The 16,714-nt window shown below is 33.7% G+C and overlaps 1 protein-coding gene across 4 annotated transcripts in view; it reads left to right on the top strand.

Annotated features, from left to right (window-relative positions):
• The window catches only part of LOC142340827 (receptor-type tyrosine-protein phosphatase H-like), a 64,428-nt gene that overhangs the window by 30,733 nt on the left and 16,981 nt on the right, over positions 1 to 16,714 (top strand). For all 4 annotated transcript variants that reach the window (XM_075391563.1, XM_075391561.1, XM_075391564.1 and 1 more), the window contains exons 3-4: positions 9,278 to 9,389; positions 13,901 to 14,113. In XM_075391563.1, coding sequence (XP_075247678.1) covers positions 9,278 to 9,389; positions 13,901 to 14,113 — 325 coding nt within the window. The remainder of the gene's footprint in view (positions 1 to 9,277; positions 9,390 to 13,900; positions 14,114 to 16,714) is intronic.

Genomic DNA, 16,714 nt, shown 5'->3' with positions numbered 1-16,714 from the left:
TACGATGCATTCTTTTTATATCAAAGGTTAAGAATGGGGACATCATCTCAACTGGACAAAACATGAATTATCAAAATTTTCCAAACCTACAGTTCAAAAAATTCTGAAAAATTCTTTCAATAGCATACAACTTGAGCTCTGCAACTCTTATGGTGAAAAGTACCTTTCAAATCTGTTGGAGTAACTAGAGCAGAACTAATGTTTAGAAAAACTTCCTATAATCATTTTTAGAATTAAAGTTGTAAAAAATGGTTGCTGATAGTGATTTACCGTATTTTCGTGGATATGCAAGACAAAGGGGTACGATATTCGGAGTTTTAACGCAAACAATTGGGAGGACAGCAATTTCGTTTTTGAGACGATATGTTATCCCAGAAGCAAAAAGACTGGGTGCTGCTTTAATTGAAATAGCTGCTCCTGAAATTGGAAATGCTTTGACTGGGAAGAAAAAGCTCAAATCTGTTGCTGCTTATGTTTGCAAATCTGCAATGAATTCCAGATCAACAAACAATTCTAGTTTTTGATATGTACACTTTGCAAACTCTTGCCTGAACATTTCTGACAAAATTCTCGTTTTGGAACTAATTGAATCTTCTCATGTTTAAGAAGTTTATCCTAGTACTTCATTGGGTGAAAGCAGCATTGAATTTGAATTTGAAACAGATAGAAGTATCTTTTTTATATGAGAGATATCCACCATCAAATCAAAGTTTTGCTGCAAAAGTGAAGATTGTTTGATGACTTTTTCAAAAAAGATGAGCATTGAAAAGCAGATATGGGTATGTCCTTCACAGATGACGGTTTACATTATATAACTCTTATCACCAATATATTACACTCACTCTTCTACAACTGTGAAATGTAACTGAACAATCAACAAGTCTACAATTCGATTGGTTTCTATGGACACAAGGACTTAATTTCCAATGAATTTATTGCTTTAACGAAAAATAATGAAGGTATTTTGGTTTGTCATGGAAACGAATTTGAAAAAGAACCTATTGATTATCAGAAGAGCCCGTTTATAGATCGAGACGAAGAACTTTTGCTGAAAAATGGAGCACTTACTACGGTAAATTAGCTGTCGATTTATTCCAATGCGAAAAGTTACTGCTTCCAAAGACAAAAGTTAGACTGCAATTGATTCGTGCAAGACCTAATTTTACATGACTTCTTAAAATTCTCACGTCTCCCTTAAGGTTCTTGACTGTTCCTTAATTATACGACGCGTTGTTGTTAACGAAATGTATCAGCAGACTATCAAATACCAATTAACTCATCAATCTGCTTGTTACAATTTTATGGAAACAATTGCACGTACATTTATTAGTCCTTCGGGACAAAACCAGTTTATTCAGGAAAATGTTTTTAACATTGCTCCAATTAGAAGAGTAGCTATTGCTATGAACACCAATTCGGTATTCGTACGACATTTTCAAAGTAATCTTTCCCATTATAAGATATTTGGTTTGCGAGAAGTTAGAATTAGAACTGTTCGCGGAGGTAGAGCTATAGTATCACTGGAAAAAACTAATGACTGTAGAGCATACGTAACTACAATGAAAGCAATGAACTTTAACGAAGAAATTCCTGCGTTACCTAATCAGCAATTTCAGAACCATTACATACTGGTATTCGATCTCACTTCGCTTCACGATGCTGGAGAAACAGCGGTGAAAGTATTCGATTTGAAATGTTTTTTGATCTCTCGATAAGAAAAGTGACAAAAATAATTGTTCTTGGTGAAAGAATGTCTACTGTTAAAATTGATCAGTTTGGAACGGTTGCTAAAAATTTCTAAGAATTTTTTCACCATCTTTACGGTTTTATAAACTTGCTCTCTGTATTGGAACATTTGTAGGTTTTAGCTATTCATCTAGCTGTCGTTCTCTACATCAAAATAATAACTAATGGACGTCAACTGTATAAGAATAACTCTCAAACATATATTTTTATATTCTTTTGCTATTTTTCTGCGGACTTTTTGTAATACTGTTTCGTTTTATCCCAGTACCCAGAAAGAAACGGTCAACAAAATCACAAAATCCAAAGATTGTTGCTTATCTCAAAAGAACGAAAGTTTTCAAATTCATTGCTCTGTCAGGAATCTTTTTACAAGGTGCATGTGAGATAAGGACAAGAAAACTTATTTGTAATGAATAACATATCCCTTCGCGACATTGTTGAGCGCACTCCAGAGCTCAAATTCCGGTATATTAGTTCTTGTCCAGCAAATTTTCTTCCAAATTTACCCAAATTCAGTTTTGCAATCATCAACACTTCGCCAAGCAGTGAGGTTGGTGAACATTGGATACTGATTGGTCGTTTCATAAGGAGCTACTACTACGCGGAATCTCTAGCACAATCAGTCACACATTACAAATTTTTGAATAAAAAATATCAGAAAATGATACACAAACCACTCCAGAAAATGCAGAACTTGTGTGGATTCTACACAATTTATGCTGCATTTCATTTATTTAAATTTTTACAGACAAACTTGAACAACGTTCTTGATGTGCATGTTTTTGAATTTTATTAGTAATTATATGTAAAATTGATCACTGCGGTATACACCAAGCTGGTGGCTACTAAAATAGATAATAGCCTTTAACAGTTGTACCTTTTACTCAATTAGCTACGCAAGTTTTTCATTTTTGTCGACTTTATTAACACACGCGGCTAAATGTACCTCGGTTTTCACTTATTTTGATAATAATTTATACCTATTTAATGTAAATGTTTGAGTGATTTTGTAGTTTGATGTGCATAATTTATACCGTGTCTGTTATTTATACTTTTTTCAAATCAATTTCTTAGAAAAAACTTGTCGTTTTTAACCAATCAAAAAGAGTATTTAGGTCAATTTAGAAAAAAACAGCGTAAATTTATACAAAAACTTCAAAAAATTCTTTGAATCCTATATCTAGTCTTGATACATTGCGGCGGCTATAACTAATCTTAAAACATGGCGACGGCCATAACTAATCTTAATACATGGAGATTCTATTCCTAATCTTTATTTATGTAGCCTACACCTTCTCTTAATACATGGATTTTCTATTTCTAATCCTAATATATTTAGGCTGTACCTAATCATAATACATGCAGATCTTATTCCTAATCTTTATACATGGAGCCTGTACCCTATCTTAATACATATGAGAGGACCCTCACTCATGAAAGGCCGCTATACCTTATCTTAATACATGGGGACCTCATCCCCTCGTGGAGGGTGGCTCACTCTACTGCTATTTTCAAACTTTTCATTTTTTGTTGTTTTCGTTAAAATTTAAATTATTCTGATCAATGAGATGTCCCATCCAATTCATTGTGTTTCAAAAATTAACATGTTATTTGATATTTTATTTTAACTGAGGTTTTTTTTGTTGGAGAATATTCGTTTTCATAAAGTTTTGTGAGTGGTGTATTTGTTTCTTTTTCTCTTCTTTTGGCACATCCGCGTAATGACAGATGCCAATGATTTTCAAAAATTGTCCAAATGAACTTTTTGGTTCTTCCTGTGAAGTTTTTAGCTGAAATAGTATAAATAAAAATTGAAATGAAAACACGTAATGTTCAGATAATAGCTAATGATTTTAATGTCTTCAGTAATTTCTGTTTTCGCAATGTTTGAAAATTGTGGTTTGAGTTTTTTTTTTACAGATTTAGCGCGTTCCTATCGCTTCATATAATGAAACACAGGTGTTGTTCGTACCATAATTGTTATATAGTAAATTTATCAGAAACTGTTTTGTTAAAAGCTATTGAATTTTAAGGCTTTTGAAATTATTTGGTTTAAAAATTGTTGGTTGATTTTTGAATTTCGCCTCGTTATTTCTTTTTTTTGGTCGACTTGTTACCTAATCTCATTTAGGAAAATCTCCATCTGCTGTATAGTTAAAAAAGGGTCATTTTATGTAGTTACGGTTTTGTCTGGTTGCATTTTGACGTAGTTACTAGGTGCTTTTAAATTTAGATATTGAGTTTTTGCCGTGTAATTTTTGCTTTTGCTTATTTTGTTGTTTGTTTTTATTCTCATTGTCTTTTTAATGGCAGATCTCATGAGCGGTGTAACGAGGCATGACATTAAGTAATTCAATTGAAAGTTAGGTTGTGTAGCAACTTTTTTTAAACTCAAACATCTTTTTGTGTTATTTCATTTGGTTGACAACTTAGTCAAAAATGTAGATGAGCTCGGGTCGGAACATCGTGAGCAAACAAACATTAATGAACAACTTTGTTTAGATAAGTTTTCAACGACTTTTTTAGGGATCAAAGAGTAGAATCGGAAGAGCCTCTTTTGTGGACTGTATTTGAAACTGTAGAAATAGTTTTTAAAAAGTCTTTAGATTAAACTATTGGATAGAGAAGATTAAAATTGAAGAATAGAAAGAGACAAAAGAGTGATTCTCTGTTCAAAGGCTGTTTTTTTGAGATAGGGCGAGAAAAATTGGTGTAAAAATTTTTGGCCAGGAATAAAGTTGGCGCTGCTTAGAAGTCTAAGCAAAAACCTGTCTTCGCAACCTCGTTCTCCTACATTGCGTCAAATACAATTTACGGGAAATTTTATCTTATTAGCGTTTAAAAGACTGTACTTTTACTAAGAAGCATGCTTCGAGATTATAAAACGCTCAAAAAATTATGAAGTTTGTGAGGCTCCGGACAATAATATTATTTTGGTGTCCAGTTAGCGGTAAAAACCTCATTAGTGGTAAAACTGGGAAGTTTCTATGAATTTTGTAGAATGGAAACTTGTTGTTTTTCACTTTTTTATTCTGATCTGTTGCAAATAAATCCATTCTACTTTCAGTTTTTTCCTCTTCTTCAATACACCGCTTTATGTGTCCAGACTTTCTTTGGATTCAGGAGCATTCCAATTGACCTAAAGGACTATTTGGCAAGGACTTTTGTGTGTTTTTTGCTATTTCTGTGTCAGTCTATTCTTTTAATAAATAAACCTCTGACAACAATCCTTAACAACGGTTTCTTACAACTTCATTTTTGCTCCGAGTGGAGATTGTTTTTTTAATCCAAAGAAGTTGAATTGTATTGGTGTGCTGTGGTTTTAAAATCCAAAAATTGGATAGTATTGTTGCTCTGTCTTCTTTTACAATCCAAGAATTGGATTGTATTGGTGCTCTGCCTTTTTTTTGTAAGATGTTTCCACACTTTTTTCATGACTTTGAGCTTTCAAAACGGGATAAACATGTGAAGCTCAGAAGTTTTATTAAAGGCTCTCAGCCACGTTCAGTAGTCCGTCAAGTGCTTAGAGTGGTGAGGCTGGTGGGAATGCCGTAATTCAAGGTTAAAAGGTCATTTTTAGGAGTTTTTGAGCCCAAAATTGTTGCAATTTTTCGCGTTTTTTCGTCATTTTCTAAATTTGTTGTTAGACCAGTCTGAAATTGAGGTTTGTATAAGATTATAAAGGTCTTTCCAAGGCAATTTTTTTAACCATTTTTAGACGTTCATAATCTGTTAATCGCACATTTTTACTCATTTTATACAATTGTTTGAAAAAAGGTTTTATACAATTCTTTGAAGAGGTATTATCAAACCTCCTCTAGGTTTGATAATAGGTGAAAGCATAGATTCTGGTGGTAACGGAATAATCTTCAACATTCAAACATCACGAATTATAGCAGTTCTTTGATTTGCATTTTTTTTCAATTTCTATGTTGTTTTTGTCATTGCTTAAGCTTTCCAAGGGCTAGAAAACCTTCTCTAGAGATTAAAAATAGGTTGCTGAAAATTGTTTATTTGTTATGAAATGGTTTTCATTTTTTCATAATCACAGATTTTAGCAATTTTTAATAAAATTTGCACTTTTTTTAGTTTTTGATTACCTTTGTCTTTTTTTAGGTTTCTCTGGCCTCAGGGGCCAATGGACCTACTATAGGAGTTGTGAGTATGTTATTGCATGTTTTTCGGGGGCATTGAAATATATTTCCATATTTTGATATCACGACACTTTAGCAGTTTTTTGAAAACTTGAAATCTTTTGAGTTCTTCAGGTACCAGCGGCCCAGGAATCTCCTCCAGGGTTTGATAATAAGTTTCTGAATAGTTGCTAGAGTTAATTGATTGGTAATCGATATTCTACTAACACGAGTTTAGCAATTTTTCGACAAAATTCAATTAAAAAAAAAACTCTGAAAGTTAATACCATTTTCCAATTTTATGGATCTTTGAGCCATTAAAACCTTTTTCAGGGCTTGAAATGTGGATCTTGCATAAGATTTCTGGAGACAACAAAATGGTTTTGAAGATATAAATGTCACAAATTTTAGCACCATTTTAAAAATTTGCAATTCTTTTTATTAATTGCCGCACAGCGATAGCTGGGGCTATTTTTGGCCTTCTCTTGGTTTTTTACAATTCAAAGAACTTGAATTGTATTGGGGCGCTGTCTTTTTTTAAAGATCTGTTCACACATTTTCATGATTTTTGAAGTCAAATTGGAGTAGTGATTTTGGTCACGCCGAAACAGGAAATGGAGCGAAAAAGCGAGTGGTTTTAAGCGAGTGGTGAATTTTCCTCGCTCTCATTTTAAAGTAGAGCGAGAAAACTGTGTTTGAACAAAAATTGGGTTTCTCGGTAATGGTTTTTTGTTCACATGCGGTAATTTCACTCTGATTTTTACTCTTTTTTCGATTTTTTGGATCGGATTTTTTTCTAAATGGTTTTCCCAATACATTCACAACTCATTCTAGGCCTAGTTTTTTGTTTGAATTAAATTTTCATTTCTCGCTAGTGGTTTTTTTGTTCACATGCGGCATTTTGACATTGATTTTCTGTTTTTTTCTTATTTTTTTATCTGATTTTTTGAAAAATGGTTTTCTGATTTCACTCATAGTCCATTCTAGGTCTAGTTTTTCTGTTTAGTCAATGAAAGTTCTTTAAATTGTACGTCAGGACATGTCCTGCTATGTTTTTTTATTTCGTCGTCGCGATTTTTGTTACGACCATATGACGTCACAACCACTTCAAATCTGCTTTTCGTTCATTCGTTCATGCATTTTCAACTGAAGTGCGTGTTCGATGTCATTTTTCGCTCTTAGTGGAGCGAGTTTTTTTGTTCATTCGCGTGATTAATTTTTTGGTCACACTTGATTTACCTCACTCTCAAAAATGATTTCCTCACTTTGAAATTGACTTTTATTTACTTTAAATTAAAGAGATAAGGTCAAATGGGTGTGGGTCACTCTAAATGAAGGTTGTTTGAGTGCAGCTAAAAGAGGCAGCAAAAACTTTTATAGATTTTAAATCAAAGTGTAACATATCAGCCCTCAATGAAAAGACGATTTTTTGGGTTTTACTGTTTCTTGAGACTGCAGATCTACGAAGCTATTACGGCTATTTTCTGGCAATCTTACAGCTATGTTATTTTTGATTTTTTTTGCTTTTTTCCGACTTTTACTATCGTTACTGGCCAGCGATTTTTTTTAAGTTTGCAGATGGTTAACCTTTTATGACAGAGCTCCAAAGGCAAAAAATTGTTCTGAACATCTTTTTTCTGCGAGCTCTGCAAACGTTCCTTACTTTTCAATCTTTTCAGTTTTTTGATGTGTTTGTCATATTTCTCCAGTTTATATACATTTAGTGGCAAATAAGTATCTTTCAAGGCTTTTGCCAGAGTAAATCAATTGTATATCTTTTTTGGCTTTCAGATTAAAAGCTTCAAGCAATGATTGTTTTTTGTTTAGTTTGTTTAATTATTTTAGTTTCACAAGTTTTGAGATTTTGTTTTTCGGGCTGGGATTGTTGAATTGATCTGCTGGTCAGCTACATTGGTTCTCATTTTTTTCAATTATTGGTATTGTTTTTCAAGACTTGTCCTGCTATATTTTTTGTAAAATTTACGTGATAAACAGGTAAGAGCCAATGGGCATTAAATTTCATTAAAAGCCCAATGCTCGTTTTAGTTGTTTTCCAAGCACTTACAATGGTGCAGCTGCTGGTAATGCCTTAATTCAAGGTGAAAAAGTGATTTTTGGGAGTTTTTGAGCACCAAGTGGCGCAATGTTTTAGGTTTTTAAGTCTTTGTTCGAGTTTTTTTATTAGTTTTGAACTGACATTTGTCAAATTCCACAAAGGTCTTTTGCAATATATAACGTTTTTTTTACCATTTTTTGAGCTATACGTTTTGGTACTGGAAACATAAACAAGCAAAATGATACTAATTTTTGCTATTCTTTTCCATTTTTGAAAGTGTGTTTTTTTTGGGTTCCTCCAGCCTCAGAGGTCTAGTATTTGGTAAATTTTGGCATATGTTCACTTAAGCGGTTAATAAAGAGGTAGGTCAATGAAAAATTGAGGAAAATAGGCTATACCTAATCTTAAGAAATAAGTACATCTTTTGCCCCCCCCCCTCCCCTCTAGATATTATTACTTATATTAATTGCACCCTAAGAAGACAAGTTGCATCTTATCCATGGCTCTCAGGAAAATTTGGCGCCTGAATCATATCTTAGGAAATTCAAGTATCAAGTTTTGGGATGTTTCATGCATTTTACGGGATTTGATCAGCTCTGGTATTAAATTATATATGTACAATTTGGGGCTTAAGAAATGTTTCCTATTTTGAAAAGCCCCTTATTTTGAAAGCTAATGCCTATATTGCTAGATCTAAACCCAGATTCATACTATCATGTTACACCGTGCAAAAACATTATACATAAAATTTGGCGGATCTGCCCACAAACCGGCGCAGATCAATTTGACCTATAGGTTGGGCTGACATGTTGTTACTGCTGATTGATATAACTTCACTACCGTATTAATTGTCACTACCGTCCTAAGTAATTACTTCAAATGCCAGTGAGAATTAACAGATGCAGGCATATCAATCAATGTACGATTTTGTATGCACAATAATTAAATGATTTTTACACTCTGTTGCAATATAGCAGGGATCAGGGTTAAGATATTCCAAAATAAGAATCATTATTTAGTTCGCAAATAGTTCATATTTCAATTAATAGTAAAACTAATCAATCCAATTTTGTATTTATCTAGTCTTTGGAAAGTTAGTCTCGTTACCCATCACTCAATGATGGATTTTCCAGATCCGAATTTATGGGAAAACGCTCAATCTTGCCACAAATATAACCATACTCTTTTCAAACATGATCATAAGTTTTGACTTTCATTTTTGAGTTGTGCTGAGAAAAACAAGATAAACTAAAGTCTCTGCTCTATAGCTCTCACGACTATGTAAAAATGGCTCGCGCTAATGATTTTCAAGAATGTTGTAAGTGGCCTTTTGTATATATAGGAATATGTACAAGACTCTGCCTTCATTCCCCGTGGCCACTGACAAGTTCGCAGAACATGTGGAGAGAGTAGATGAAATGGTGCTGACGCCACACTACGACGAATGCAAAACCGTTAGCCATTACACGCAAATTAAACTACCGCTTTTCCGACGTAGCGAATTTTAGCAATTTTTTTAAATAAAACTTGCAATTTTTTGATGATATGTTACTGCATATTTTTTAGTGGTAATTGAATTGTTCTCAACATTTTGACATCAAATTTTTTATCAAGTTTTTAAATAATTTTTTTTCTCTTCAGTGTTTCTTCTCAGCGGCCAAGTAACATCCTATAAGGTTTGATTGTTTGTTACTGTATAGTCACTGGGGGCAATAGAATAGAAATAACTGAAACAACTAGTTTCATGTTCCCAGTTAATTAATATTTACGAGACAATTTTTTTTTAAAATATTAAGTTTGATCTACTGATTAACCCCTTGGGACAATGAAATGGATCGGAAGATATCATTATTGCGAGGTCTTGCAATATTTCATAGGAATTTGCGATTGTTTTCAAACTTTTTGAAATTTTCTGTTGATTTCAGAGTTTATCAATCTTTAAGGTCCAATGAAGATTCTAGTTCTTGCAGACAAGTTGCTGGAGCAATTGAAGGACAAAAAAGTGTTTTCGAACGTTTTAAACTCCGAAACTAAGAAAATTTCTCTGAATTCTGTTATTTTCATTTTTTAAGGATTCATTATCATTTTTTTACTAAGGTGTGTGCCGAGTGTTACCAACATTTTTATTGTTGTGATTTTTAAGATTGTGCGAATTAATTAGTTAGACTTATATGAATTACCGCATTCTCAAAATTGTTTCCTTCTTCCTCGAAACGTTGCTAATTTGGAGAGTTAAAGTTGAATCAGTATGCCTCAACATAAATCCAAGTTTTTTAGAAACAAGGTTTAAGTCTCAGTCAGTTGAGGTTAATTTCTTGTCGTTTGTGTATTTTTTTCTAATTCGAGATAACTGCTCTTCGCTGCTATTTTCCTGCAATCTGCCAGCTATGGTTGTTGATTTTTTTGTCATATGAGTATTCATTGATTTTTAAAAAATGGTATTAGGTAGTCTGTTGAAAATAATTGTTTTCGAGCTGCACCTCAGAGAAAAAATTATCAGATTTCTGATTTTGCCTCTTTATCATTCATTTCTTCCTCGTTCTTATTCTAATTACTTCTAATTAGTTAATTAATTTAAAGGCTATAAATGCAAGCCGCATCATACTGGTCGCTGTAACTTGAGAAACCTTACATATTCTACAATAATGTAGCAAAAAAGTACGACCAAAATTTTCTGACAATACTTTCCAATAACACAGCTATTAAAAAAACTAATATTTCCAAAAACATACTGGAAATCAAATTGAGCGCTTAAATGCCTGCATTTTATTTAAAAAACCAGAGTGCTTATTTCTGGGAACTGGTTTTAACTGTTTAATAGCTGATGTATAGAAAAGCTGCAGTCATGTACCAATAACAATAAGTGTTTGATCTCAATTGCCTAGGTTTTAAGCATATGCGAAATTTTGTGGATTGCTATACTGAGGATACAAAGTCACGCTAGTTAAATCAGATGAAATAATACTTGCTCGAATTCAATTCTTACAAAAGTACCTCATTCCAGTACCTCATTACCTCCCAAATTAATGGTCATATAAGGTACAACCCCCCCCCCCCCCCAAAAACTGTTTTATGGGGTGGTGATAATATTGTGAAAGACCCCGAGTTGCAGTTTTCAAGTAGACGTTGGAAATCAACGAGTCTTCTGTTTAATTGCTTCTAAACTAAGTTTGCAACAATTATTATAGTAGTACGCGTCTTTTGTATGCAAAAATTTTGCTCGTGTATTTTTTTCTAGATTGTTTATAATCTAAAAACGGCATCATCTGGTAAAGCCCGGGGCGTCCAGTTGCTGGTATTTCTCCGTAAGCCTTGTTTTCTTATTTGAAGCTAAGTATTCAGTATCGCAAAGCTGCCCAGAATTACATGAGACAGAAGTTCATTTTGTGAAGATTGATTTTGAGATGCCCGGATACTCCCACTTTTATCTCTCCCCTAGCAGACATACACGAATAAGCACAACTGTTTTCCATTCAATGAAGCAAAGCTCCCTAAGCGTTAGCTGGATAAAACCAAAAACCATTAAGAGCTTGTTGGATAGCAGTTCGTCCAAAGGTAGTCAGTTACAAATCTGTATGTAAATGGAACACAATCATCGACTATTTTCATCCTAGGAACAGATTAATGTCCAAGTTCCATTCGAACGAGGCAAACTAAGTATTCAAAATGGTTTTTAGTTCCACCAATTTTGGACGATTGTTATAAGTATTGCAGAAAAGTATGAGTGATATTGTTAAAACCCATCAAACTTGAGGTAGTTTCATTTGAGGATTTTCAGAATATATAATTCTTTGGGAAAATTTTAGCGAAATTTAATGATATTTCGCTACTATAAAAGCATTGTAAATCCAATATTATAATGCGGAACTTTAGTATATGGTTGAAGACAATATTCAGATTTGGAAAATATTATCTTCTGAAGAACAAAATTTGAAGTTTATATATTTTCATAAACGGCATGATCATTGTGAAGATATGTTTCGGAGACCCAAAATATTGTCGGAATTTGAACTAAATGTCTACATAATGCTCAAATTCTTCCAGAAATCGATATACCAATTGCATTCTGAAGAATACCTAAATGATTTACTTCGTTTCGAGAACAAAAGGTCTACATGAAATGACTCATATATTCTTTAGCATGAAACTCTTTGTTGAAAAAAGCCGAAAGAATGTCAGCGCAATATCGTGCCGCAAAATGTTATAATCTGCAAAACAGAATTTATTACTGCTTTTGAAAACTTTTCTGTTAATTAATAAATGGAATTTTCTGACACAAAATTTCCTTAGTGAATCAGGAATTGGAGGAAAATATATTTTTTAATGCATTTCCTCATCGTATGCATTCATTTAATCTTACACAAATCTTATAATTGAATTTCTAAAAGGCAAACTGTCGAAGACAACTTTCCCATTGTCTGTCCTCTCCGAGTCCATTTATAGATTGATATTTGTTAAAGTTTTTTTTTTATATTGAGTAATTGGCGAAATTAGTTTTTTCCTTCTTTCTTTTTTTAAGGCTTGATGACTTTTGGATTCATTCATGGTCATTAGGGTAGGATTGCTATTCCTTTTATTGTATTTTTAATATATTATTTACTACGTGGTTTATAGCTGCAACAGTAACTGTTAGGAGCAATTGATGGCATTATTTTACTTTTCTCACAGTTCAATGAAAATAAGTTTTTTTGAGCTGTCTTTTCAAATGGCGGATATTCCGATAATTTTCGTCACAATGCTTTTGACTTTTTCCTTTTTTTCTGCCTTCCCGCATGCGTTTTTGTAATATCTATAGTTGTAGCCATAGCCATTGCAATATCTATAATTACAGCTTGGTGGAGCAGTTAATGGTGGTTTCTTTGTTCGTTGTTTTGATTTCTGATGCGACTTATGATTTCAAATCAGTTTTTGTTCCATAATTCTAAAACATATTTGACATATTTATGTGTGCCGAGTGTTATCATCCATTTGATTGGCGTGATATTTATGATTTTGCGCACCAATTGTTTGCACTCATATGAAATACCGCAATCTCAAAATGGCTTTCTTCTTTCTCAAAACGTTTCTAATTTAGAGAGTTAAGCCTTAATGAGTGTGCCTCAATATAAATCAGGGTTATTTGGACAGTTTTTGAAGGCAAGATTTAGGTCTCCGTCGGGTTGAGATATCTCAGTTTAATTTTTTGTGTTTGTGTTTTTTTTTGTGTGTTTTGAGATAGGATTGATATTGTTAGAAGACCCATCAAAATGCAAGTAATTTGATTTGAGGATTTTCAGATTACCTAATTTTTTGGGGATATTATTTTTTTAAGGCTTGTTCACTTTTAGATTCCTTTGGGTTCATTAGGGTAGAATCGCTTTTCATTTTTTGCATTAATAATTCTTTATTTACTACGTGATTTATAGCTGCGACAGTAGTAGCGGTTGCTGCTATTTTTTTAGTCTAAGCTGCTATTTTCTTGCAATCTTCCAGCTATCGTTGTTGTTTTTTGTCATATCAGGAGTCATTGATCATTAAAAAAACTGCATTAGATTGTCTGTTGAGATTATTTCATTTTGAGTCCTAGTTGAAAGAAAAAGTTATCAGATTTCTGATTTTGCTTCTTCATCCTTCAATTTTTTCTTCGTTTTTTTTTTCGATTTAATTAATTAATCTCAAGGGTAGAAAGCCAAGCCACATCATATTGGTCACTGTAACTTCAGAAATCTTGTGATCAAGCCTTAAAGAGATATGAAGACATATCGCTTTTCCCGGCTTTTTTAAATCGGGAGAACCGATCTCTTCATAACGTAATAATTTAAACGTAATGTCGATGACAAGTTAATCATGGCATACTTCAATTATATTCATCATCAATGTTCTTTTTTTGAGAAAAATAACGAACATGCGTTCCAATACCATAATTTCAGACCCCATTAATCGTCGTCTCTAGAGACCTCTACCAATGTTATATGCCTTTGAACAGGTAAATGAAGACGCGCCCCAGCTGATAGGAGAAGGGTATCCGAGACTGAACAGGTACATAAACGTGGTGCCCTATGACCACAGTGTGGTGCTGTTGCAGAAGGAGTCGGCTGGTCCTATCACCCCTGCAGACAAGGAGAGGGAGGCGCCAGAATATGTGAATGCCTCTTACATGCCAGGAGAAAACAGTCTCAAAGAATACATCGCAACCCAGGTTCTACTTGAATTCAGTTAACTCTATCTTTTTGTAGTGAGCTCCAACCCCAAGAAATTATAGCCTCCACGTTTAATATTTTATTCCCCATCAAGCTGGGGGGTATAATGAGAAATACCGCACTTTTTGGGATTAGTTCAGAAAAGTCGATTAATCGATCTTGCCTGATTTTACCTAATAAATTCTGTCTAATTGCAGTCTATGTGTTAGCATTGAAAACCCAAGTTGAGGTCCAGACCCGAATTGGGCTATGATCAGACTATCCAGTTTGAAATGACCTCTGATGAGACTTTCCAGGCCAAATTGACCTCTGGTCAGACTTTCCAGACAAAATGTCCTCTGATCAGACTTTCCAGACCAAGATAACTTCTGATCAGACGGTACACAGACTATGGCCCAGTCTATAGTGCACTTATGATTATACTCGAATTCAGACCATTGTACAGACTATAAACAGACTATGATCAGAACTTTCAGAGCAAACTGATCTTTCAGACTTTCCAGATTAAAGTGACCTCTGATCACAGACTATACTTAAACACGCACAAGACTTTAAGTATCGTTATAATGCATGCATTTCATGAAAACCGATGTCTCCAGCACAAAATTCAATGAAGGCAATTCAAAATCAAAAGTGTTTCTGTGAAATAAAAGATTTACAGAAATTTTTATATTGAAAACTTTGCATACCATTGCTTAAGTTCGTGGGCACCACAGATGAACTTTGACAGCTTTTGATAAGATACGTCTGAATCAACTGTTGATATTTCTTTTTGTAAAGGGACCAATCACTGGTAAGTCAGTGCTTCAAGTGTCAGAAATATGGGCACTCCGCCATTGAGTGTAAAAACGAGCAGCGTTGCCTGCGATGCTCAGGCCAGCACACAGTAAAACAATGCGCCGAACCAAAAGAAAATGCTAAATGTGCAAATTGTGGTGGATCGCACGCATCTGTGTACAAAGGATGCTCCTCCTATCAAAACGCAGTTGTTGAAGCGACAAAGAGAAAACAAGAAATCAAGTACTCAGCAGTGGCGAAAATACGAACCGAAATGCTACAAACAAACTCAACTGTCTCAGCAATAAACATAAGTGTTCTGGTTACTGAAGTACTCACTAAAATCCGTTCAACCTTCAATACAATGTCTTGCAGTGATATCATCAATGTTGTCAGTATTAGTGCAAGCAGAATATTTGGTGATAAAATAGAAGGTCAAAAAGTTCATGTTAGCATCAAAAATGCTAACAACCATATCACGAATGTTCCAACGCAACAAATTTCAACAAATAGCCATCAATTCAGCCAACATGGATAAAATTAAAATTTTGCAAAAGAACTGTCGAGACTTATCCAACAAAATATTATAACTTCTCGTAATTTTGAAGGAAAAAGATATTGATATTGTGTGCCTGAAAGAAGTCAAGAGCCGGCAAAAAGAAAATCTAACCGATGATTATTTCGTAGTTACGGAAACGAGAGGAAGTAAGTCACATGGCTCAATCATTTTAGCAAAGAAGGGAACGACAATAATAAAAGTTAAACCAGAAAAGTTTGATAGAAACGAGCGAGGAAAAATATTCGAAATAATACAAGCATGCTTTGAAGTACCTGTTATAGGTCATCTTTGGGTTATAGCACTTTACAACTCACCAGGTTGCGATTTGAATCTATCAGAAATTTTAGAAACTGAAAGGAAGAACGTTTTTATCTGTGGAGATTTCAACGCTCGACATCAAGAGCTGAATTTCACATATAACACTGAAAATTGTGAAAAAATAATTGAAACTATTGAAACTGGAAAATTCAAGCTTTTAAATAACGGTTACCACACATATCAATCATATCAAGGAGAATGTCGAAATATGCTTGATCTACATTTCGCCGATCAATCAATCTTCAAATTTTTTGACACATTTTATGTTTGCGATGACTTTGGTAGTGACCACAGCTCAACCATTACTACCCTGAATATAATGACTCAGAGCAGATTCGATTTGAAGGTAAAATTCAACTTCAAAAAATTCAACCAGATTGTCAGACAAGAATTCAAAAACTCTGTGCTATATCCACCAGTCTATCCAAAAGCAGAAGAACTAAATCAACTAAATGAATTACTTGTACAGATCATTCAATTCTCGCTACAGAAGTCGTATATCCAACAAAAAAAGATTTTCCTTTGGACATGAAACTACTAAACTTATCCGTGAAAAGAAGGAAAAAAGAAGAGAGCTGAAAAGAACAAACGGAGAACAGTACAAATTGCTGAAAAAGGAAATAAATTTCCTCCAAAGAGAAATAAAGAGGTCCATGAAACAATCGGAAAAAATCAAGCAATCGAAATTGATCGCAAGTGCTCAAAATAAGGGAAGCAAAAGCTTTTGGAGAGCAGTTAAAGCCTTATGTGGTGATTCAAAAAATCCAAATGAAACTGAACAAGATGTTGAAGTCTCATATAAACAACTCAGAGCGAAAACAGACATTGAGAAATGCGAAATCTTCAAAACTCTTCTACATGATTCAATGAAAGATCATACATACGAAATTTTGGAACTAGATGAGCACTTCGAGAAAGTCGAAAACGAGACAAAAATGTTTCTCAA

Source organism: Convolutriloba macropyga, chromosome 6 (genome assembly GCF_964194025.1).
Source record: "Convolutriloba macropyga chromosome 6, txConMacr16.3, whole genome shotgun sequence".
In the NCBI taxonomy this organism is placed as follows: Eukaryota; Metazoa; Xenacoelomorpha; order Acoela; family Convolutidae; genus Convolutriloba; species Convolutriloba macropyga.
Note: the sequence above shows the minus strand (reverse complement) of the source record. Positions and strands in the feature narration are given on the sequence as shown.